The sequence below is a fragment of the Acomys minous genome (assembly GCF_964271855.1).
Source record: "Acomys minous genome assembly, chromosome: 12".
Taxonomy (NCBI): domain Eukaryota; kingdom Metazoa; phylum Chordata; class Mammalia; order Rodentia; family Muridae; genus Acomys; species Acomys minous.
The window spans coordinates 89,462,620-89,488,600 of NC_140493.1; the positions used below are offsets into that span (position 1 = coordinate 89,462,620).

Here is a 25,981-nt window from a genome sequence, read left to right on the forward strand (position 1 = left end):
GTCAAGGTTATATAGAGAAACTCTTGTCTCAAAAAACAAAAAGGAGGCTAAAGGGGTGGGCACATTAATATACACTTTTAATCTCAGCAATTGGGAGACAGAGGCAGGTGGATCTCTCGGTTCAAGGCCAGCCTGGTCTAGAGTGAGTTCCAGGACAGCCAGGGTTAGCTACACTGAGAGATTGTCTAGAAAAACAAACAAAAAACTAAAAGAACCAAACAGGTAGCCACTGTATTAGCAAGCCTACCTGATAGTGGGGAAAGCCAACAACCAATGAGTAAACAGGTTTATGATGCATTTAAAGGGTGCTTGGAAAGAAGCAGCAAGCGTAGAACAGCTGTGATGTACAAAGTGCCAAAGCAGACCTGGGCATGCGGGCTCCCTGTGACCTTAGTTTAACAACCTTTCTGCTTCTTACTCGAGAGGAAGGTTGCTACAGTGTAACATAAAAACCTGCTGATTTAGCTGGGTAGGTGGCTCTCTCTGAGCTCCAGGCCAGCCTGGTCTACAAAGCCAGCCTAGGACAGCCATGGCTACAGAGAAACCCTGTCTTAGAAACAAAACAAAATCTGTTTTTCACTTCAGACTGAAGAGAGGACCATTCAAGTGACTGTCACATTGTAGTATCTGCAGCACAGAAGTCAAGAACTTTCAACAGCAGCCTGCGCTGTAAATGCACCTGTTCTTGACCAACGGGCTGTGGCTGCTGACCAGTTCTGAGACAAGCACAAGTTGCTCTCACAGTAATCTTCACAATCAAACACAAGACACAACTGTTCCTCCCACATATAATCAGTTCAATTTCTACCTTTGATTATACAACATATGCAGACAGTAGTATAGAACTTCCAACACCAGCTAGGTGTCAGGGCTTCCTTATGGAGCATGCAGTCAGGAAAGCTGACGGCCACATGCAAGTTACTTTAAAGGCAAGGAAGTCAGCAGGTGTCACTGTGCCAGTCAAGGGCATTTGGGGAGGCAGAGGCAGGTAGATCTCTGAGTTCAAGGCCAACCTGGTCTATAAAGGACAATTCAAGTTACACAGAGAAACCCTGTCTCAAAGAACAAAACAAAAACCAGGAAGGAGGACAGGACCCAATTTAAAAACAAGATTCAGGAAACAGAAGGAAAGAGAGACTGCAGGCTAAGTAAACAGGAACTTTGGGTGGGCCAATAACACTAGGTCTTATACCCTGGCACTTCTGCAGAGGCTGGTGGACATCCTCCCTTGCCTTCAACTGTGCCTCAAAGGGCAAATCTTCAGCTATTTCACTGATGTTTAGTCCCTTTCTATACCTGAGTACATGCACACGCACGCACGCGCACACACACAACAGCTTCCTCCAAACCACTCACTTCACAGCAGTGACATCTGAAACAAAGAATGAAGCAACAAAATGTTGAAAATAAAAATAAAGCGGACTTTATTCAGAAGATAAAGGTGGTGGTATCAGTTTTGGTTAATAAAATTGGGCTCAAGTGTTTTTAACAGGTCTTTAATGCCATCACAGACTGGCATGCCAAGGGCATTCTGAATGCCAATTACAGATTGATGCTATCAAAGCTGATGGAATTTGGATTTCCTCTAAAGTCAGACTACACACATCTTAAAATAAGAGTAAGGAGACCCGCCTGGTTCTGAACGGTTCAACACCAAACGCAAGTCCCTCCACTTCTCCGGACCCTTGGGCAGGATTACAGTTGTCTCTGACAGCTAAAACATTTCAACAGAGGGAGGACTGGGAGAACTGAGAAAAATGAAAAGCAAAATTAACCAGTGTAATTGGTGCAGGCAGCTGCCACTCGTGGCAAACCCAAGTCTAGTCCGATGCCCATTTTCTTCACATTTGTACTGACATCTTCCCAAGCAGACGGTAACTACATTCTTGAAGGAATGTGCCAAGACTCAGGGTGGGGAAGGCCCAGACAGTGAGTGGACAGAATTGTGTTTCGCATTCAGTTGCCTTTAAGTGGTACCAACTGATGAAGGACAAACACCCAAACCGCAGAAAACAGGAGCTGAAGGTAACTAAAAGAGGATTAAAATGTATAACCAGAACAGAGTAGAATAGCAAGGCACCAAGACTACAATGCAACCAGCCTGTTTCCTCCTCTCCAGCACCGACTGCATCTGGGAGAAAGCATTAATAACAGCACTTGTCAACTGCTTCCCTGGAACAAAACACGACACAACACGCGGAAGGTTTTGTTTTCATCATGGTTCTCGGTGTACTTTATTCCCCTGCTGTCTCGCTAAGCAGCCCACACAGGACAGAAATGGGTAGCACTGAGGAATGATCAGATTGATTTTTCTTTTCCCCCAATATTTCTGCCCCAACCCTATCTAGTATCAGGAATGGTAAGTAAATCTGAAAAACAAACAAACAAACAAAGAAACCAACCAGCGAAGATGGCGACAAGGCATCCAGAGGCCTGGGCCTCTCTTCTCACTAGGGCTTAGTGGCCTAGTAGTTGCTCTGCTCACGATGGAGCATCTCCTTCAAATACTTTTTTTGTACACTGGTTCACAGATCAGATCGGCACTTTGACTCTGAACCTGGCACCAAAAGGCACAATATCTGATACCCTGTAAAGAGCTACTACAGATGCTGCTGCGTATGGACAGGCAACTGAGCCAGTCCCACTTAGAACAGGCTTGGACAGGGAGGGGAGATGAAAGGAGCATGGGAGAAAACCTAAGCCAATGCCTTTTACTACAATGAAAACGGAAGTCGGGATGAGGGTCTTGTGTTTTGAATCTTCCAACTACCAATGAAGCAAGTAAAATTTCCTTGGCATCTAGTATTTCTTTAAAGCAGCATTTTCAAATCGCCAGCAAATTTCCTAATGTCTGCACAAGCCAAGAGGGCCAGCTCACTAAAATGCTTATTGCTGAAAGACTCCTAAAATTCAGGGTGGCTTGTTCCCTTGTAAAAGGGAAAATAATTCTGATTTATTGTGATCACAGCACATCACACTTCAAAAGAAAAAAACAAAACAAAACAAAAAACTACAAAAGCGTGTGAGCAGGGGAATGTCTGACACCATCTTATTAATCTTCAACCTCAGTGGAAAAAATAGAACCTTTTTCTTGGTGCCATTTTCATCACAACAGTTGTAGTTAGTGTGTGTGTATACGCATATACACACACACATTGTTTTATTGGTTAGTTGGTTTTGAAGTGCAGCAAGAGACCAATACCGCATTGCAGTCAATCAAAGAAAAGAACAGAAGGCCAAGCAGTTTCCAAATGGTTATTTTATCAGATCGTTCAACATTAAATTTTCGTCATTTGCAATTCAAAATAGTTACCTGAAGTTTGCGGTTTTGAGTGCGTTATTTACTTTTATTGTACATTTGTTTTCTAAACTCTTTGGCACAGTGTTCTGGGGCATTCAGACTGCCACAATATAAGTCAGGAGAGAGCTTGTTTGTGATGCCAATTTTCAAGCCTTTAAATTTTAGTTGGGTTGTGGCATTTTCTGTCTTTGAAGTCTGCGTTTTATTTGTAACAACCGTACTTTTATTTTTCTATATCCTCTAACTCCAGAGTTTTCTTTTTTGCCCCCCTCCCCCCCCACAGCTACATTCACAGCTGAACCATATTATCAGGAAAGGCGCCTTGATGAAAAGATCAGGACAGGAGCTCTGACCATTCGTCAGTGTTTTCCCTAGAATAATTAAAAATGAAACCAAACCAAACCTAAAAAGCATCTTTCCTCTTTTAAAAAAAAAAAAAAAAAAAAAAGAAAGAAAGAAAGAAAACAACTCGTCTCTTGTGCTGCATCAGTAGCCCGAACTTCAGTTAGTTTATGAAATGCAACATCAAACCCCTTTGTTTTCTGGGAAAAAGAAACTGCAATGACTGAAGTTGAGAATGTGGGTACCGCCTCACTCACACACACTCATTCTCAGACTGTGAAATCCCCCACGCGCCTTCTCGCCGGCACAGACAGTACCAAGTGCAAAGGTACCGTTAAGGTGGGCTCAAGACCCGGGCTCCATCTTTCTCCTCAGTAGCAGGGGCCAGGCTGCCTTTCACAACATAGCTCCGCAGCTGAACCCAGGTCCTCCTCTCCCAAACCAGTCATCCCATTCGGCACCGGCCAAGACAGGAAAGCTAGTTCTAGCCTTCCCTGGGAAGAGACAGCTTTTTTTTTCTTTTTTAATAAGTAAGTAAATCCATTGTTTCTCTGTTCCAAGATGGCTGATGTTATGTTTTTCTACAAAGTCAGTGCTTACTTAGCTCGCTAACAGCGCTGCTGTTGTTGGCTGTGGCAGGATTTTCAATGTGGTGTGTTTTCAAGCCTCACTCACTCATCCTCTCATTCCCAAACATTCAGCATCCGTGCACACTCCTCACTTCCGGGTTTTTTCAAAAGATTGGAGATTTCCAGTGGGGGTCTCAGGTCATCATCCCAATGGTACCAGATCTAAAAACAAACAGATGAAGAGGTCAAGTCCTGAGCTCACTTGCACCCCCAACTCCCACAACCAAGAGCCCCTAAAGTTAGAATGGGATTCGCACCCTCTACCTGCTGCCATAAATAAGCCTCTATTGTAGTTCAGCAGTAAAAGTGCTTACTTGCCTATGTGAGGTCCTAGGTTAAATTCCCAGCAATCCAAGCAAATAAATGGATACTTAAGGCCATACATGGTGGTACATGCTTTTAACCCAAGCACTTGGGAGGCAGAGGCAAAGGCAGATAGACTTCTGTGAGTCTGAGGTCAGCCTAGTCTACAAAGTAAGATCTAGGCTAGCCAGGCTACACAGAGGCCCCAAACCCCTGCCAAAGTTTTGATTCTCAGCACAAAGGGGCATGAAGAAGGGAACAAAAGCAGAAAAAAATTTGCTATGTTCCAAAAATATTTTCAGTATTCTGGTTAATGAGTTCTGTTGTTCTTCACGAGAACTCAAATGCCTGGCTTACAAAGATTAAGGCTGCCTGCTCAGAAGCAGGTACAGAAAAGTGTACGCAAAATACCAGTAGGCATAATCAGAAATCCTATAGAAAATGTCCCCTTCACAAGACCTAAGGGAGTAAAGACAAGATCTTACTTACCAGGCTTGGTTCTTCAGTTTCCTCAGTTCCTTTGTTGCCCACGTAGCAAGGGTCTTCGCTTTGTTAGTCTTCGATCTCCGTCCTTCAGTTAAGAGTTCATGGATCATGGGCCTAGCTTCTACTAACTTCAGTACATCCTTCCCAAATGCTGTACACAAGTCCCTGCGCAAAGCAAACACACCCAAGAATAACTTCCTCAACACACCAGTACCACAGTTGCTGCCGCCAAACCAGGCTGAGGCAAAGATCCGTTCTTTAGCATTCATTCACTTCTTAAAACTGTAAGAGATTTCCGGAGAATAAAACTGAAGGACTCACTCAAAGTTAATAGCTAATTGAGTGTGATGGCACAACCCTGTAATACTACTAACCAAGAAAGAAGCTGACAAGGATGAGTTCAATGTCAACCCTGGCCATATAGCAAGACCTTTAAGTTAAAAAAAAAAAAAAAAAAAAAAAGGAACCAGGTCTTTGAGCTGTGAACTGCCTCAGGGTCTCAGAAGAGGCTTAGGCTAAGTGGGTAAAGCTGTCGGCTGTTGGGCTGGAGGGATGGCTCAGAGCTTAAGAACACCGACTGTTCCCACAGAGGTCCTGAGTTCTATTCACAGCCATCTAGAACATGATCTGATGCCCTCTTTTGGCCTGCAGGTGTACTTGCAGGCAGAGCACTGTATAATAATAATAAATAAAAGCTGGGAAGTGGTAGTACATGCCTTTAAACCCAGCACTCAGAAAGCAAAGGCAGGTGGAATCCTATCTCGAAAAACCAAAAAAGCCTCTGAGGATGCTCAAACAAAAAGCAATGTGTTGCAGTTAGCAAGACATTACAGCTCTAGGTCTACATCACCTGGAGCAAACCACACAGACTCTGTGAGGGCCTGAGGGGCTGTGACGCCACTTCCTGAGAGATAGAGGGCTACACTGTGAGACCCTGGGCTTTTGTCACCAGCACTGCAAAACAAAAACTCCTGGCTTTCCCGCACACATCCCCCGTTCTGTGGAAGGAGCACTAACTTACCCTATCAATCCAGCAGCACAGGCTACAACTCCATCTGTGTGATCCTCATCTCCAGCAATGTGATCAATAAAAGACAAAATAAACTCTACTCTGGGCTGTACCAGCATTACATCCGCTATAAAGGAAAGAGGAGGTCTGTTATACCGTCCGGTGTTAGACAGGACATAGCATCTTCTCACTAAGGCCATGCTATTCTACCCCCATAGCAAGGCTTCAGTTGGATAACCAGCTACACAGCATGGTACCAAAATCATTCTTCCGTTTAGAAGAACCCACAGAGGAGATAAATATCCCTTCTGTAATCATGTGGCACATAGAACTTTTTTGTGGTACTGAAGAACAGAATGGATCTAGGCCCTACACACAGTGGGGAAGTGCTCCCACACCACTGAACTGCATCCCACAAGTGGAGCTTAGAATGAGCAACCTCCACTGTGGCCTTGAGCTACTCAACACCTGCTGCTCTGGCTGCTGGGCGCAAATCAATAGAGAGTACCCGTACTTCTGCACGTTCCCCAGTGGCTTCATTAGATCCCAGAGAAGACAAAGCTAGCAGTGTGGCTCAGTGGTAGAGCATTGCTACTAAGCCTTGCTGCCTGAGTCTGATCCCCTTCACCACACCCATGAGAAAAAAAAGCACAGAAATGTAGAAGGGTACAGAAATGCCAAATGTCTATATATTGCCTCCCCCAAACCACTCTCGTCATTTGTCTTTTCTTTCTTCCTGTATGTAGCAGGTGATAGTCCACCAGTGAACCACAAAGGAAAGACAGAGCTTGTCTGCCCCTGTGCGCCCTGGTCAGTGCATTTTGGGAGCTGGGCTGTATACTCAACGGTGTACGTTTTCCTGGTCTCCCTTCAATCCCTGGACGATTCCCGTGTAAGCTTCCAAGCAGCTTTCTCTTAGCTCGTTCAGATAATCCACCATGTCAAAGTCTGACTGGAAGAGACAAAGAATAAAACCTCCATCATATTGGCCATCTTAAAAACAAAAACAAAAACAAACAAACAAACAAAAAAAACCCCACCCATAATCAGTCCTCCTACTTCCATTAGAGCTGTACTTAGAAGAACCATCAGGACAGTTCCTAGCTTACCTTGTCCACCTGGGCTTGGGAGGCCTGCTGCAGAGTATTCAATACGACCTCTAGGTATTTCTTAAACTCTCCGCCAATGGCAAGAGCAATGTCACCAAACACAGACAGAATCTGTGGCTTCACAGACCTGTGGACATTCTCATTCTAACAAGAGAAAAAGAAAAAGGAACTTTATAAACACCAAATCTTGTCTAGTCTGAAGACCCAAGAAATTTGAGACACAGAACTTAATGAGTTACTGTTGCAAAGAGAAAGTATGTATTCACCTAACCACTTCCTCCAGGTAGAACACACATTTCCTTTAATTAACTTTGCAACTTAGATCTACGAAAATAAACAACTGTATTCTTCCCAAGCCCATGGACAAGTGTTCTGGAGTTCCTGGACATGGGCCTTCAGGCTTGATTTTTTTGAGACAGGGTTTCTCTGTGTAGCCTTGGCTATCCTGGACTAACTTTGTAGACCAGGCTGGTCAAACTCAGAGATCCGCCTGCCTCTGCCTCCCGAGTGCTGGGATCAAAGGCGTGCGCCACCACGCCCGGCGGAAGTTTAAATTTCTTTCCAATCTGTAACTTCTGCAAAATGCTCACCCCCAAGTTCTCCAGGAGCAGCTGCATAACCTCATCACAGAAAGGTAAGATGTTAGACTGCAGGGCTCGGCACAAGTCTCCAACTAAGCCAACAGCTGCCAAACATACCTGCAAAGAACCAAGGAAATGACTTCCCAAAGAGAAAAGGTTTCCAGCAGGGCACAGCATTAATTTCACTTAGCCAATGGTCCCTCATCATGTGAACCAGAATCAAAGAAGGAAACAACATCCTTCCTTTGTGGAGCTTCAGCCAGATTCAGCAAGAGAGCTAGGGCTGCCTGAGCACCACAGCAAGGGACGGTGGCAGAATACACAAATAGCCCTGCTCTTGAGGGCAGTGATAGCATAACTTGGCAGCTGCACTTTCATTAGGACTGTGCAGGCAGGCATCTTGTGATCTCTATCTGGCAGATCCAATGTCCTGGTTTTCACAGTGCAGATGCTAAGGCTACAAATAATGCAAAAGGGAAAACCTGATTTTGTCTGCTGTATTCTACCCTATATTAATGAGAGTATATGATTTCGGGGGTTGGGCTGGAGCTTAGTGTTCAAGTGTTTGCCTAGCAGTAGCAGGGACCAGGCTCCAAATCTGATTCACATTAATTGAAAACAAACAAAAACCAAAGACACTATTTTGAACAACATATCCTACCTGGTACTCTGCATAATTTTTCAATCCAATGCCCAGGAATGGTTTAAAAGCTTCCATATACTTGAGAAATTCACCACCCAACACTGTCAATGAAACAGACATTAGCTAATCATAGCAACACAGGACACAACAGGAGTTAAGGAACCCAACACACTCACTACTCAACAGGCTAAACAGAGTGTGTGTTGACTAGTATTTCCATCATGAATACAATCAAACTGTCCCATGTTAGCTACATTTTGCAGCCACTGGGAGGACCAAATTCCTATGAGATTTTACTGTAGCTAATAGAACAAAGTAGCATGGACCTCAAGGAAAGAATACTTTTTAATCGTCAAAGTCAGCAATGCGGCTTCACATTCCTTCCTCCATCAGAAGCCACCTTCAAAACAAGGACTTCTATTCAATCATAGCAAGGACATAAGCCACAGCAGGAGAAAGGTGGGGGTGCAGCTCGGTGGTAGAGCGCTTGCCTAACATAGGCAAGGCCCTAGGTTCAATCCACAGTACAGAGACTGGAGAAAGCAGAAGCAGCTGTAGCCCACACAGCTGGAGTGGGCTTCACCCAAGCCCTAGTGGGCTCCACTTTGGTTTAGTCCATCACTTAGCTAATTTTACTTAAGTTTGAAGTGTTTCTGTGTAAGGCTCTCCATTTTTGTTATCTTCAGGTCTCATTCTGTAGCAGAGGTGTCACTGAACTCAAAGTACTCTTGTCTCGGCTTCCTAAGCACCAGGCTCTACTTGGCTTCTTCCCTCTCAAAAAGATTCATGTATTCCAGGCTGGCCTTGAATGTCTATGTAGCCTAGTGCGGCGACGGTGAGAGCTGGGGTAACAGGTGTCATCCCAACTGGCTTTAGTAATGTACTTAAAGATAACCTCTGACAAAGCCTTCCAGAGTTCCAACATGCTGCTTTCATATATTTCAAACGCCTTTAAAAACAGTCTTTAGAGTATTTTCCAAAGCAATTTTGTATGGTCAGACATTTAACTATAATAAAAATCAATTTCAACTGGGCGTGGTGGCATACACCTTCAATCCCAGCACGTGGGAGGCAAAGGCAGGCGGATTGCTGTGAGTTCGAGGCCAGCCTCGTCTACAAAGTGAGTCCAGGACAGCCAAGGCTACAGAGAGACACTGTCTTGAAAAACCAAAATCAATTTCAGCCGGGTGTAGTAGCACAGGCCTATAATCCCACCACTCCGAAAGGCAAAGGCAGGTGGATCTCTCATGAGTTCACTGTCAGCCTGGTCTACAAAGCAAGTTCCAGGACAGCTAAACCCTGTCTTGAAAAACAAGCCAAAACACCAAACTAAAAATCAATTTCTAAAACTCAGGTAATAGTTCATCCACAGCACACCAAGACCCACAATCTATTAGGCAAAGTCTAAAGCATCCAAAGCATTATAATTCATACCTGAAAGTACCAAAGGCAGGAATGAAACCAGAATGTTTCTTCTGTTTCCTTTCCCATCAACAAGAAAAAAAACCGTAATAAAGCAAACTGATGGTCAAGGGAAGTAGGAACCTGATGAGCTTCTGACGAGTCCTAACCATCCTGGGAGGATGCCAATCTGACTCAGGTGCTAAACCTAGCTGGCTATTACCTTAAGGAGGGGATATAATTTACATGTGTCAATGTGACTGTCACCCTCTCTCCTACACCCTGAAGATACAAGCCTGCTTCCAGTGCTCACTGACCTTCCACCAGTGTGCTAACTGCCATCAGGGCATCTTCTTGCACTCCCCCAGACCCAGCTGTGCTTTGGAACATTCTTAACAGGGAGGCCATGACCACATCAGAGATCTGCAAAGCATCTTGATGCTGCACTTTCCGGAGAACATTCTGTGAAATGAACAAGAATTCAGGATCGGTTAATTCCAAATCCTCAAATCAGAATACTATGCCTTTTCTCTAAGATAAATAGTTACTTAAGTCCCACACTTTTTTTTTCCAAAAGACAAATAACATTTTTCTCAAGATGTTTTATGCAGCAAATCATCTGCAATCAAACATTAATTTTAATGATCTCTTCTACTTTTCAATTCACTGGCACTACTATGGAAATCCTATGATGCAAAGCATCACCTCTGCCTGACACCAGTTGGACCCTCTATACACCAGTCTCGCTAGAGCAACACATTATTTTACTTAGAAAAATGTTATGTCATTGTAACCACTCTAACACAATAAAAAGCCTCCAGCTGAAGTTCTGAGGTGACGGTCAAGAACGAGACCCAAACACCTTCCAGTTCCAGGCTCTCTCCAGCTGCTCTCCTCACACCTGCATATGTACTGCCACTGGGTCATTCTAGGGTCTCGTCTGCTGACAAAGTTCTAGCAGCCTTCAAGTATGACAGCAACAAGAAAGAAAGGGAGCTCCCAGGCACAGCAACCAGTGCTAGTGAACACTCAAATCCACTTATCTATGCATGTTTCAGGGAAGCCTCAGAACTCTCCTTTTGTTCTCTAATGGCAAAGGTATAAGCAGACAGTGACATTTTATTTCAGTTTTTCCAGTCACTATTTGAAAAAGACTGTTCTTGGGGGCCTGGAGAGATGGCTCAGAGGTTAAGAGCACTGGCTGCTCTTGCAAAGGTCCTGAGTTCAATTCCCAGCAACCACATGGTAATGAGATCTGGTGCCCTCTACTGGTGTGAAGATATATATGCAGGCAGAACACTATATATGTAATAAATAAATCTTTTAAAAAAAAAAAAAGACTGTTCTCAATAAAAGGCATATCAGGTAATGTTACCTGACACAGCATCAAGCAGTGTTTCAAAGATGATGGCCAAGTTTAAGCCTTTTTGCCTTATGTAGGGACTGAGCCAGGGGCCCCGCATATGTCAGTGCCTGACTCAAGTTACAACACCCTAGCGCCCAGGGCCGTATTTTTAACTAAATGAGCCATTATCTGACCCAGCTAGGTCTGGACAGAAACCAAGAGTCAAAGCTCGAGGCACATGAGGCGCACAGGTGGAAGTGACCATTCTTCTAAAGCGTTTCCACCTCCACAAGAGAAAAGTTACATCTCTCAGGATGGACACAAAGGTGAGAAATTACTCTCTAGTCACAGATAAGAACTATCACACTACTTCAGGGCTCTGTGTGCCCATGCATCTGTCACAGTAATAAAACGAGTCTCTTCCTTTACGGTATTAAGGGAGGAAGTTAGGGATTTGAGAGAAGGTCCAGGTGTTAGGAGCACTGTCTGGATAAACCCAGCACTGACATGACAGCCTAAACACTCAGTGCCAAGAGACCCAGCACCCTTTTCTGGCCTTCCTGGGCGCTTTATACACACAGTGCAGACATACACGCAGGCAAACACCTACACATATAAAAAGGGAAGGAAGGAGGAGGCAATGGCACTGTCATACCTGGAGAGTGGCGCAGAGCAGAGACTGGAGGTCATTGAATTGAATTCTATCCGATGTACTCTGGATATGAGACTGAAGAAAAAGAAACCATGTTCTAGTGAACACGCTGCAACTTCCAGGACCTTCCAGGACCATCAGCTAAGCCGTTTGCAATGCCAACAGTGAATAGCACAACCAGGAAGCAGAAGCTCTGCCACCTTGCCCAGGACAGACTGCTCGGCCGGCTCACCTCCATCTGAAGCACCTGCTGCAGCCGCTCCATAATGACCAGGGTGGTCTTCTGCACTGCAGGGTAACAATCCTTGGCACTGTTTTTTACAATTTCCATGAGAGACTCATATGCAGAGCTTCTCAGGTTGTTCTGGTGTCCATCTGGCCTGCAGGGACAGAACACAAAAGCCTTGGGCCTCCACAGAAAAGGGACAGGAGCTGGAAAAGCAGTGTTTTTCCAGAAACAAGAAACCAGAGGTTGGGGATGCAGCTCACTCAACCTCTACTACGTTAAAATAGGAAGCCATAAAACAATACAAAAGCAGCTGGGTGTGCTAACACACACCTTTAATCACCTCAAGGCCAGTCTAAGCTATAAAGTAAGTTGCAGGACAGCCAGGGCTATACAGTGAAACCCTGTCTCAAAACACCAAAAAAGAAAAAAAAACAAAACAAAACAAACAAAAATTCACCACTGCCACAAAAATCCCCAAGTTCCCTTTAGTCAGTCCCATGCTCCCAGTCTCTGACTTGGCTGTATTTATAACGGGCACTAGTGGGACCTTGGAGACTGAAGGTACTTGCTGTGCAGGCCCGCTGACCCACTCCACAAAGTAGCCCTCCCCACCTTCATGTCTGTAACATAGCACATGTCTATTCTCACTCTAATAATAAGCAAACACTTAGAATGGAAGAGAGAGAAGGCTAAAATTAAAGGGGCAAATAATGGCTTGAGATGGAACGGAACAAATTCAGCTAACTCAAGAAGCTGCTCCAACAAAGCAATTTCACACATAGTAAACACATAAATGACAGTGACTGACTAGGTGAGGTAATTAAAATCCTCACAGGGCATCTCTGTTATCAACTACTCAATAAAAATAGCTGGGCGGTGGTGAAGCACGCCTGTAATCCCAGCACTCATGAGGCAGAGGCAGATGGAGCTCTGTGCGTTTGAGACCACCTTAGTCTGCAAAGTGAGTTCAGGACAGCCAAAGCTACATAGACAACCCATGTCTTGAAAAATGAAAAACAAAATGCCCCCAAAGATTTTTATTTTGCTTTTGAAATATTTATTATTAAATATACAGTGCTCTGCCTGCATGTACACCTACAGACCAGAAGAGGGCATCAGATCACAATCTTGATGGTTGTGAGCCACCATGTAGTTGCTGGGAACTAGACTCAGGGCTCTCTCCACCCCCTTGTTTAGGTTTTTTGAGTCTCCCATATAGCCTCAGTTGACTCTGAACTTGCAACTCTGCTTCAGCCTCTGCAGGCATGGAACCTTAACTGTCATCTCATCAGTTCTAAAGGGAGCAGTCTTCATTATTTTGTTTCTCCATCTTTCATTTAAACACTTAAAATCTACTACAGATGTCATACTTTTAATTTCTTCTGGCATGTCCCACTGTTCTTATCCTCTACACAGGAGTCAGATGTGCTATCTCCAGCTTCAATGGACTATCACTTACCTGTCGGTGGTCTCCAGCAGTTTCTGAACTATAAGTTCAAAGGAAGAAGACAAACAATAGGTGGCTGGTTCTTCTTGATCCTCAGCTATATCTGCAGCTTCATAAGCAGCTTCAGCCAGACTGGAGAAAGCCTGCCAACAAAGATTCCTTTAAGTGGGGCCAGGTGGTGACTGCTCAAACCTCTAAGCCCAGCACTCAGGAGGCAGAGGCAGGCGGATCTACGAGTTTGAGGCCAGCCTGGTCTATCGAGAGAGTTCTAGGACAGCCAGGGCTACACAAGGGCTACAGTGTTTTCCCTTCAAGGTCATCAAGAAAAGTTCATTTCTCAGCACCTCTATCAGGTGGTACAAAATTGAATCTAACTGCAGCTTCAGGGGGCCTGACACTCTCTAAAGGGAGTGCACACATCCTTCAACAGGTTCCTGGGATAATTCATAATGCAATGCTGTCTACCAGGGAAATCATTAGAAACTCCATACCTTGGAATCCATTAGGAACTGGTCATGTATTTGACTAGATATATTAAAATTTTTATATGGAAGTATCTGCTTTAATAAACTTCTTAAACATGTGCACATAATAAGCACATGCTCATAATTTTAAAAAGAAAAGCAACCTGAAAGCTTAATTATGGAGGGCCAGGTTTGATGGTGAATGAGTTTATTTAATCCCAGCACTCAGCAAACAGGCCGGTCGATCTCTCTGAGTATGAGGTTACATTGTAGGACTCTGTCTCAAAATAAGTAACGATGGAAAGTTAAGTATGAGAGAACACTTGTCCTGCAATGGATCCAGGTTCAGCTCCCAGCACGGATGAGGTGGCTGACAAGTATCCCTAACTTCAGTTCTAAGGAACCTGGTTTTTTTTTTTAAAAAAAAACCTCTGTAGACACCAGGCACACACAAGGTACATATAAATTCAGACAAAACATTTACACAGAAAATAGTGTGCCCGGCATGGTGGTGCACACCTTTAATCCCAGCACTCGGGAAGCAGAGGCAGGTAGATCTACAGAGTGAGTCCAGGACAGCCAAGGCTACACAGAGAAACCTTGTCTCCAAAACACAACAAAACAAGAAAAGAATGTTTAAAAAAAAAAATTCAAATGAAACCCTAAATCATTATAGACTGTCTAGTAATCTGCCCACAGGATTCCCACCCCCGCCCCCCTTTCTCTTTTTCTTTTGGTGTTTTGAGACAGGATTCTCTCTGTAGCGTTGGCGGTCCTGGACTCCTTTGTAGATCAGGGAACCTTGAACTCACAGTGATCCTCCTGCCTCTGCCTTCCTGAATGCCAGGATTACAGGCCTGCACCACTGTGCCAGGATCCTTTTTTCCACTCTTAAAGAGTTTTAGTTGGGTGGTGGGGGCAGAGGCAGGCGGATCTGTGAGTTTGAGGCCAATCTGATCTATAGCAGGAAACACTGTCTCGAAAGACTCTCCTCTTTTCCTACACTAGGCCCCTAGTCAACCTCTAAGGCCACACAATCACTGCCTCCCTCCTTTGCTTTCATGCCCTACTAAGCTGTTATAGTTAAAAAAAAAAAAACCTCCATTTTAGGCTGGAGAGATGGCTCAGAGGGTAAGAGCACTGACTGCTCTTCCAAAGGTCCTGAGTTCAATCCCAGCAACCACATGGTGGCTCACAACCATCTATGAGAGCTGGTGCTCTCTTCTGGCTTACAGGCCAGAACACTGCATACATAATAAATAAATAAATAAATAAATGCAAAACAAAACAAAACCTCCATTTTAATCAAAACTTCACAGTTGCTCAGCTGCATGATTGCTTTGGGAACCCATGGGCTAAGTCAACAGCTCCCCCTGGCTTCTGCAGCTGCCACACATTTTGTAATGAAGCTATCAGGAGACAGAATTCTGATCAAGTCTTCCAATAAGGTAGGTACCTTTCTCTCCCACACCTCCTCCTCTCTTCCCCATGGCTCAGGACAAGCTCCTGTCTTCACCAGGAAGAAAATCTCTTACCCAGCACACATTTGAAGCCACTCTGGGTTCAGCACTGAGGCCTTCAATCAGACACTGCAGCAGGGGTGCCAAGTAGACATCATTGATGGCAGCTTCAGGAAGCAGCTCACAGATCCTGCCCACGGTCCAAGCTGTTGTGTCTCGAACAACTACACTGGGGTCTTTCATTAATTCTATTAGAGTAGGCATAGCCTGGAAATGTAATAAAGCCAAACAACTTGAAATTCATGCAGAGTACTATTTAAAAGAGCTACGTACTCATGAGCATTAATGGCACGTGGAGATGAAGGCAGGAGCGTGTGGATTCAAGACCATGCTTGGCTATTCTATGTGGCAAGTCTGATGCAGGCCTGGGTTACAAAGACCCCATCTGAAACATCACAAACTTAAAATATGACCAAGATATTTTGAAAATAAACATTTCTAGAACAAAATAGTAACAAAAACAAACTGTCAAAGGTTCTTTTCCCAGGCTGGAGAGAAGGCTCAGCGGTTAAGAGCACTGTCTGTTCCTCCAGAGGTCCTGAGTTCAATTCCCAGCAACCACATGGTGGCTCCCAATCTTCTATAATGTAATATGATGCCCTCTTCTGGCCTGTGGATATATATGCAGGCAGAGAACTGTATACATAATAATAAATTTGGGGGGAAAAGTTCTTTTCCCTTCACCAAATCCCAACACAGGATTCTATTAGAGTTCTCAGGCGGCGGAGGCAGGGAGATCTGGAATTCAAGGCCAATCATCTCAGCCACATAGCTAATTTGAGGCGAGTCTGACATACGACACGTGGTGTCACACGACTATAATCCTGGCACTCATGAACCAGAGGCAGGCAGATCTCTGCAGAGTGTGAGGCCAAGCTGGTCTACAGAGTTCCAGGTCAGGCAAGGCTAGAGAGAAACCCTGTCTCAAAAACCCAAGTTAAATACACAGAGCACGGGATGGTCTACTTGCTGCCTCCATGAGAATGTGTATTTTGGGTTTGAGGCCTATGCTACCTACCATTCAAGCGTTTGGAAATAACCTTTGTGATTACTCAGTCTCACCGGTCCATACATTCCAGCACCTGCCCAGGCTTTACCTGTATAACTAATGGTTTGAGCTGATTGGGCTCCGGTCCTTCCAGGATACTGCCAAAAGCCATGACTGCTGCATCCCGGTACCGCCAGTCAGGGTTCTTGATGTGCTCTTTAATAAAGGGAAGGACGTGTGGCACGATGTCGTCCTCACAGCAGGTGGACAGAAGCATGAGGCACACCCCAGCTGCCTTGCACGGGTTCCAGTCGTCGTCGTCATCGCTTTCATCCTGGCGGAAGAGCGCGGCACTAGGTTAGCTTTCTGCCTCATGAACTCACTCCAAAGGCTCTCTACACACTCCTAAGAACGTGGCACTAGGTTAGCTTTCTGCCTCATGAACTCACTCCGAAGGCTTTCTACACACTCCTAAGAACGTGGCACTAGGTTAGCTTTCTGCCATGAACTCACTCCGAAGGCTCTCTACATACTCCTCAACATCATTAGAGCACCATGTTCAGGGAATAAAAGCATATAGAAAATTTTTAAAAAGCTGGGCAGTGGTGGCGCACACCTTTAATCCCAGCACGTGGGAGGTAGAGGTAGGCAGAGCTCTGAGTTTGAGGCCAGCCTGGTCTACAGAGCAAGCTCAGGACAGCCAAGGCTACACAGAGAAACCCTGTGTCTCTCACATTTATTTTTCATTTCAGCATAGCCCATGTCAACCTAAGAAACAGGTAGAAGATGACTCAACTTAATTATTATATATAACAAGAATGAAGAGCCTTCAGCCACATACAAGAATGACTGCCTGCCCAAACTGGTAGGACATCCGGGCCTGAGGAAGGAGGGCTGCCTTAAGTTTGAGACCACCAGTGTACAAAGACCCTGTCTCAAAACAATAGGAGCTTGGAATGTAACTCAGTTTGTAGAATGCTTGCAAAGTCCTGCGACTGGTTGTCAATACATTAAGCAGCCATGTTACAACATGCCTCTAATCCCAACACTGATAGGTGGAAGAATGACCAAAAGTTCAAAGCCATCCTGCTATGTATAGCAAGTTTGAGATAAGCCTGCACTACAGACAACCCTGTCTTACGAAAGAAGGAAAGAGGGACTGGTGAGATGGCTCAGAGGTTAAGAGCATTGTCTGCTTTCCCAAAGGTTCCGAGTTCAATTCTCTGCAAAACCACATGGTGGCTCACAACCATCTACAATGAGATCTGGTGCCCTCTTCTGGCCTGCAGGTGTTACATGCAGGCAGAACACTGTATACATAATAAATCAATCTCCTTTTTTTAAAAAAGGAAAGAAAAAAATCTGTTTCAGAGAAAAATAAATATAGCAAATATACGTAGTGACACTAAAGATGCTATTGCAACCTGGGCGTGGTAGCCCATGCCTTTAATCCTAGGCAGAGGCAGGCGAATCTCTGTGAGTTCAAAGCCAGCCTGGTCTACAGAACAAGTGAGGATAGCCAGGGATACAGAGAAACCCTATCCTGAAAAATCAAGATACTATTGTAGGTGCTGAAGAGATGCACATTGGTCTCTTCAATATCCAGATCGGATCTGATGCCCTCTTCTGGCCTCCAAGACTAAATAAAAGGCACCCAGTGGTGTACAGATATATAGAGGCAAAGCACACACACACACACACACACACCTCTTAAAAAAAGATATAAAGCTGTGAAAGCAAACACATGCCTGAGTTACACTCTGAGACTGCTGTGCAGAGATAAACATGTCCATTCCTAAAAGCAATTATATTCCTGCACACAGTATTTCTAGTGCTCAGAGTTCGTTTCAGGAACACCCAGAACCCTGCCAGATCCTTAACAATGTTTCATATACACTATACTATGAAATACCATGAAAAGGAAACAATGGATAATAGCTACAGTGCTCATAAAAGAACTTCTGACATGCCTTTACTCCCAACACTCGGAAGGCAGAGGTGGACCTGAGTTAAACCAGCCTGGTCTACAGAATAGAGTAGAGCACCAGACAGCCAAGGCTACACAGAGAAATCCTGCCTTGGAATAACTTGAAAAGGGAAGGCACCTGCATGTACCCATCCACTAAAACTTCATGACACTTTTTTAAATGTATGCTGGTGCACACCTTAATCTCTGTGAGTTTCAGGCCAGTCTGGTCTACAGAGCATATCTCAGGATAGCCCAGATACACAGAAACCAACAACTACATGACTGTATGTGTGTGGGTTCATGTGAGAGCATGTCTGTGACGGCTAGAACCATCAGGTCTTCCTGGAGCTATAGTTGTAGGCAGCTGAAAGCCTTCCAGGACCTGGCAGTGTCCTGGGCGTTCTCGTGGGTGAGCACTAGATGTATTTTGGGCAGGAATATAATTGCTTTTAGGGAGGGACATTTTTATCTCTGCATAGCAGTCTCAGAGTATAGGTTTGCTCTGACAGCTGCTTTGTGGTACTTGGAAGTGAAACCGGGTCCTTGCCAAGAGCAGTACTGATTGTGCACTCCTCAGTGACCATACTTATCCCTTGTAATGAGAAACAGTAACTGATTTGGATTAGGTTCAGTTGTTTTGACAGAGGATTTCACGTAGCTTCAATTTCTGATCCTCCTTCCTCACCTTCTGAGTGTTGGACCAGACACACCAACACACGTGGTTTTATGTGGAGAAGACAAGCATTCTACCAACTGAGCTAAAATTCCTAGTCCCTAGGGGGTATTTTTCATCAGTTAAATCCTTTATTAAGATGTGAATGAAAGCCGGGCGTGGTGGCGCACCCCTTTAATCCCAGCACTCAGGAGGCAGAGGCAGGTGGATTGCTGTGAGTTCGAGACCAGCCTGGTCTACAAAGTGAGTCCAGGACAGCCAAGGCTACACAGAGAAACCCTGTCTCAAAAAACCAAAAAAGATGTAAATGATTTGCATGCAATCCGGCTTTTAAAGATACATATATCCGGGGGCTGGAGAGATGGCTCAGAGGTTAAGAGCACTGGCTGTTGTTCCTCCAAAGGTCCTGAGTTCAATTCCCAGCAACCACATGGTGGCTCCAACCATCTATTTGTTCTGACGGGCAGGCATACATGCAGGCAGAACATTGTACACATAGTAAATAAATAAATAAATCTTTAAAAAATATATATCCAATTATTTAAAGAAGATATTACAGATACTAGAACTGATATTCAAGTGCCCTATAGGGAGTATATAAAGTCTACATTTCCCTTTTCTTCTTTGAGCCTCAAAATGGCAGGACCTGTGTGTCCGGCAAGCTCCCTACTACTTTGAGATGTTCCACTACCTATAAACTGTCTTTACTGCAATTTGTAGAAAACACAAGTCCCAATAGTGTACTACAGCATTCGAAAATCAGAGCAGCATGAGACTTGCTCACAACCAAGACATCTAAGATACTCAGGCACAGTTTTTCTCAGACAACTCAGTGCCTCAGCTCAGCTACTCCTGCGTCATCTACAACAGAGCATCAGACAGCTGCCCTTGTCCTTGGCTGGAAGCACAATCAAGAGGCTCACCTGTTTAGTCAGTGTCTGTGTGAGAATGGGCACCAGGTACTGCAGTGCTCCCTTGGCGTAAAACTTGCTGGTGTGCTCTGGGGGCCGGCCTTGTTCTGCTGCCTAAGGAGAAACACAAAGCAAACGAGCAGTTACGGATGCTACAGCACACAGCGAGAACGCCAACAGGTATAGAAGGCTGATAGTAATGTTTGTGGTGATATTTGGAGATGCTGCTTACACTTTTATGAACTTCAGTGAGATTTATGTAGCATATATGCAGAACCATGTTATCATATGCATATATATTAAAGGACCAAGTCAGCCTGTAGAATTACAGCCTTGGACTGGGGATGGCTCTCAGCTGCTGGAGTGCTTGTCTAGCATGTGCAAAGCCCTTGCTTTAATCCCTAACACTGCATAAACAGGCATGGCGGTGATACACCTATAATCCCAGCACTGGAGAGACTGGGAAAGAGGATCAGGGAATTCAGCGTCATACTCTGATACATGAAAACAAACAAACAAAACCCTCAAGGGCTAAAGAGGTAACTCAGTTTAGTAAAATGCTTGACTTAGGGTTGGAGAGTTCTACCTTGAGAATCCACAGGGGGAAAACCAAACAAACAAAAACAAAAAAACCTGCCAGGTGATGGTGGTGCACGCCTTTAATCCCAGCAGTCGGGAGGCAGGTGGATCTCTGTGAGTTTGAGGCCAGGCTGGTCTGCAAAGAGAGACCAGGACAGCCAAGGCTACACAGAGAAACCCTGTCTTGAAAAAAACAAACAAACAAACAAACAAACAAACAAACAAAAAAACCAAACCAAACCAAACAAACAAACAAAACCCACCCTAAATATAAAAAACTGTGTGTAGCTAGACATAGTGGTGCTTGCCTTTAATTACACCACTTGGGAGGCAGAGGAATCTATGACTGCCAGGAAAGCTAGAGCTACCCTACTTCAAAAACAAAACAAAGCAAACACACATAAAACAACCAGGTGTGCAGGAAAGGAAAGATGTTTTCTTCAAGGCTGCCAGATACAAATAGTCAAAACACTAAGAATGTAACATTTATATACCAGCACTTGGGGGACAGAGGCAGGTGGATCGCTGTGAGTTCAAGGCCAGCCTGGTCTACAAAGCGAGTCCAAGACAGCCAAGGCTACAAAAAGAAAAACCCTGTCTCATTACAAGGTGGATCGCCCCTGAGGTTATTCTCTCATCTCTTCCCAGTATTCTTTGGCTCAAGAGCTGCACACAAGTTATATAAAGGTGGCATGGGCTGGGGGCTATACTGGCTGGCACACACTGGCAGTGCTGAGCTTCGACCTCAAAGATACCATTTCCCATATCTGACTCCTCCAGAGCTAGTAAGTCGTTAACTGCGCATCTTGGGCTTGCACTAAGACTTCAAAAGGGAAAAACTCCTCATCAGCTGCTACTTCACTAAGCTGACAACTGCTGCCTCCTTGCGTGTACAGCAGAATCATCCATGTGAATACCTGCAGGTGGCAAAACCAGGAGAGGTCCAGAACAGAACCCTCCAGAAGATCAACACCCACAAAGGAAGAGTGTAAAGTTGGCCAAACAGCAGCTCTTCTCAGACAAGCTCATCCCAGGCTCACCTCTGAAGCCTCAATAGCCAAATCCATTTCTTCATCACAGACGTTGGACCAAAATTCTATCCCTTGGAGAGCCACTTCATCAATATCACTTTTCATTGCTTCAATTGTGATCTTAAAGGGGAGGGGAAAAAAGACCCCATGAGCTCAAGGAAGTACAAATTCAAGTCAGACATCCCTTTAACCAGACATTCAAGATTAAAAATATTTAATTTTATGGTAATTTTAGTCAGCACACATTTTCTTGGCTCATAAGCTTAATTCTACCATTCACGGTAGAGATCACAACTGTACTCCCAGCCCTCAACAGGACTGCTGAGTCTGAGACCATCCTAGCCTACACAGTGCAGTCCAGTCCAAATGGAATTACTGTGTAAAACAATGCCTCACAAAAATAAACAAGCGTAACACCTATACTCAAGAACTTCTCTTGACTTTATACAATTATGTTTTAAGCCGGGCGTAGTGGCACACATCTGTAATCCCAGCACTCAGGGAGGCATAGGCAGAAGCAGGTGGATTGCTGTGAGTTTGTGGCCAGCCTGGTCTACAAAGAAGAGTCCAAGATAGCCAAGGCTACACAGAGAAAGCCCGCCTCAAAAAAAAAAAAAAAAAAAAAAAAAACCAAAATAATAGCACTGTCTGCTCTTCAGAGGTCCTGAGTTCAAGTCCCAGCACCCACATGGTGGCTCACCGTTGTCTATACTGGGATCTTCTGTCATACAGATGCACAGGCAGATACATACAAGCACTCATACATAAAAAACAACAAAACCTTTAAGTTTTAAAAAACCCACAGAATTACAAAATAACAATTAAAAATAATGAACACTCCAACTAACTACAAATTCAAATTACACAAAATACTTACTGCAAAAAGGGCAGGACCCATATATGTCTCCATGTACTGGTAATACAGTGACATTATCTTCACTAGATTCTGTAAAGCAGCCACTCGGACCTTTTAAGAACAGATAAAGAGCCACTAAGTAAACAGCTGGCAAAGATAGGCTTACTGACTAAAGGCACCTGAGTAATGCTATCATCTGCCTGAAATCAACCTACCCCTCCATTTTCACTATCTCAGAATCTTTCCAGTCTGTCCCCACCATGCCCCAGTACCAGAAAGCCCACAGGAGGATCAAACCCACCAGTGCTGCCTAGACTGCGATGTTCCTTTCACCAACTGCCATTTCAGTGTTTACAATGAAGAGAATCACTGCAGCAGCTCAAAGCACTAAGTCATTAGCAAAGGAGGTAAGAACAGTCTCAGCATTTAGGGGGGTAGTAGTCTCCATGACATATGTTGTAGAAACTTTCATTAGTAAGATCAGTCAAACCTTGTTTAATTCATTGAGTCCCTAAATTTCACTGGGAGACAGCATTTCCTAGGAAGATAGGGAAAGATAATTTTCAAACATCAACAAACTTACCCTTGTATCCGGACACTGTGTAGCTTCACAGACCACTTGCATGATAAAGTGCCGTTCTGACTGCAGAAAGGTAAAGAGCATTAGGAATGCATTAAATGCAAGTAGTAAAGTTTCAAGACTCTAAAAAGAAAACCGGTCACCCTGTCATGATCCTGTAACCCTCACAATCTAGCATCCTTTCCCGAAGTAGCAAGGATCATCAGCAGTTTGTCTGCCAGACCCTCACTATAGCCCTTCCCTCTAAGGAGGTCTTTTATCTTTTATTTCCCAAGGTGACCTTCCCAAACAAGGTATCAGGAGACAGAAGGCACAGGTCACCCAGTTTAAACTACAGCTAGTGAACCAGGCGTGGTGGGTCCCACATTTAATCCCAGCACTCGTGAGGCAGAGGCATCACTGTGAGTTTGAGGCCAGGTTGGTCTACAAAGCGAGTCTAGGACAGCCAAGGCTACACAGAGAAACCCTGTCTCAAAAAAAAACAAAAAACAAAAAAACCAAAACAAAACCCCAAAACCAAAACCCTCCATGTAGGAAAACTACTTTCCTTATATGTACAGGCAGGGCATGGTGGTGGTACATCCATGGAGGGCAGAGGCAGGAGGCTGGGGAATCTCTTTTGAATTGGAAGCTAGCATGTTCTATAGTGAACATAGGGCTACATAGTGAGACCCTGTCCCTCAAAATAAAAAATTTAAGACTATTTGGCACATGAGACTTCAGAGATAAAATTTGTTTTCTGTGAACTGACAAATTCACATCAAACAATGAAAAGGGAGAACACACTAGTGAACCTCACTGTTAGCCTTACTAAATTATTTGTGATCTAAAAGGAAAATTCCATTTCTGAACCAATTAAAATTTACTCTGAAGCCGGGCATGGTAGCACACTTCTTTCATTGCAGCACTAAGGAGACAGGTGGCTCTGAGCTGCAGGCCAACTTGGCCTACACAGTGAGACCCCATCTCAAACAAAACAGCACACAGAAACACGAGGGGGCATGGCAAGGTGGCGCAAGCCTTTAATCCCAGTACTTTGGGATACAGAGGCAGGACTCTTTCGGGTTTGCTGTGGTACCCTAGATCTCACTAACCAGAGGCCAAGAAATGACAAAACTGAGCCAAAGTGTCAACCAACATAAATCCAAAAATTCTTTCAGACCATATGGTTCAGTAATTCACCTGAGCACAGGCTAAAGAGAACTGCAATCAGCTTTCAGGGATAGCACACAATCATGTTCACAACAGCAGTGTTCACTCACAGCATCCAACAGCTGGAAGCAGCCCAAAATGGATGGTTTGACACACAACATACAGCACATACATAAAGGATTACTATCAATATCCAGCTTCAAAAAGAAAATACTCATGCATGGATGAGTCTTAAAGACACTATGCTAAAACCTTGTCTCAAAACAACAACAACAAAAATACTATGCTAAGTAAAAAAACAAAACAAAAAACAAATAACCGTTCCTCAACAAACCTAATTACAAAAAGTCAGGTATAGAGAGCCGGGCATAATGGCGCACGCCTTTAATCCCAGCACTCGGGAGGCAGAGGTAGGGAGATCACTGTGAGTTCGAGGCCAGCCTGGTCTACAAAGTGAGGAATCCAGCACAGGCTAAACAGAGAAAGCTTCTCTCACAACAACAAAAAGCAAGAATAAGGTGGTAAGATGGCTCAGTGGCCAGGTATGGAGGCGCATGCCTTTAATTCCAGCACTTGAGAGGCAGACAGAGGCAGGCGGATCGCTGTGAGTTCAAGGCCAGCCTGGTCTAAAGCAAGTCCAGGACATCCAAAGCTACACAGAGAAACCCTGTCTCCAAAAAAAGACAACAACAACAACAATAATAATAATAATAATAATAATAATAATAGTAATAATAATAGTAATAATAGTACTAAGGCTCAGCGAGTAATGGCAAGCCTGGTGACTAGAGTTCAACCCTGAAACCCGGGTGAAGGTGAAGAGGGGAAACAAGCTCTAAAGTTGTCCATTCTCTGACTGCTATACTGTGTGTACCACTCCTCACATACCATGCACATATACAATAAATGGTAATAACCCAAAACTTTAAAAGGGTAAATGAAGTCTGATTCCATTTTTGAGTTTATATGAGTTACCTGGAATAATCAAATTCACAGGAAGAGAAAAGTGGAGATTATGATGTCAGTTTTGCCAGATGAGACACTGTGACAAATGCCTCCAAAGCAGATGGATTGACCTTACACTGACAAATGGTCACCATGGCAAAGCTGCCACTTCATCAAGTTCATGAAGGTACCTAACAAGAAACCTCACCTAGCCTGGAGAGGAAAGCTTTCTAATCTTAAAAATAAAGCCAATGCTTTAAGGCTTTCATTCCTCATCCTCTGACCAGGCTAGCATGCCCCAGAGAAACGTACCTCTTTGTCAAAGTTTGCCTTGGTGAACTCCAGCGAGTTCAGGAGTGCGTTGGTCGCGGCCAGCTTCACATTGTTACTAGGCTCTTCCTTCCTCATGCCCTGTATTATAGCCGTCAGGATCTCATTGGATTTATCCTGTAGCTGCTCCGGGTCCTAGAACAAGTAGAGAAATATAAACCCATAGCAACATGTGCTGACTGATCAGCAGCCTTTTTAGTTATAAAATCTACTTACAGGAGCCCACGACCCTTTTCTCACACATTTCCATTTGGGATAGTTCTGCAAAGCAGCCATAAAATGGCTCCAGACTAGCACAATACCGATACAACAAATCAGGCTCGTCTCTCCACCAAACGCACCCTTCTCTGCTTCTTCTTTCTATGCACACAGAGAGGCAGCAGTCTATCTACCGGTTTTCCCCACCTGTGCCAAACAAGGTAAAGCTTTACCACAGCCAGGGACCTGGGTACAGCAACTAAGGCCGTCTAAGCTTAGGTCAAATGTTACGGGCGTGTAGTAAGTCA

At 44.3% G+C, this 25,981-nt stretch overlaps 1 protein-coding gene across 2 annotated transcripts in view; it reads right to left on the minus strand.

The window, feature by feature from the left end:
• Nucleotides 1-3,241: 3,241 nt before the first annotated feature.
• The window catches only part of KPNB1 (karyopherin subunit beta 1), a gene marked incomplete at its 3' end in the record, with an annotated part of 29,841 nt that continues 7,101 nt past the window's right edge, over nt 3,242-25,981 (minus strand). The window contains exons 5-22 of one of the 2 annotated variants that reach the window (XM_084748737.1): nt 25,458-25,610; nt 23,052-23,111; nt 22,490-22,579; nt 21,622-21,732; nt 20,015-20,116; nt 16,559-16,783; nt 15,477-15,668; nt 13,490-13,620; nt 12,034-12,181; nt 11,805-11,876; nt 10,122-10,266; nt 8,422-8,504; nt 7,770-7,877; nt 7,180-7,323; nt 6,917-7,022; nt 6,083-6,197; nt 5,065-5,226; nt 3,242-4,434 (exon numbers count right to left, since the gene is read on the minus strand). In XM_084748737.1, coding sequence (XP_084604863.1) covers nt 4,434; nt 5,065-5,226; nt 6,083-6,197; nt 6,917-7,022; nt 7,180-7,323; nt 7,770-7,877; nt 8,422-8,504; nt 10,122-10,266; nt 11,805-11,876; nt 12,034-12,181; nt 13,490-13,620; nt 15,477-15,668; nt 16,559-16,783; nt 20,015-20,116; nt 21,622-21,732; nt 22,490-22,579; nt 23,052-23,111; nt 25,458-25,610 — 2,148 coding nt within the window. Of the gene's footprint in view, nt 4,435-5,060; nt 5,227-6,082; nt 6,198-6,916; nt 7,023-7,179; nt 7,324-7,769; nt 7,878-8,421; nt 8,505-10,121; nt 10,267-11,804; nt 11,877-12,033; nt 12,182-13,489; nt 13,621-15,476; nt 15,669-16,558; nt 16,784-20,014; nt 20,117-21,621; nt 21,733-22,489; nt 22,580-23,051; nt 23,112-25,457; nt 25,611-25,981 lie in introns of those variants that run through there. The other variant, XM_084748736.1, reaches the window with a different exon arrangement.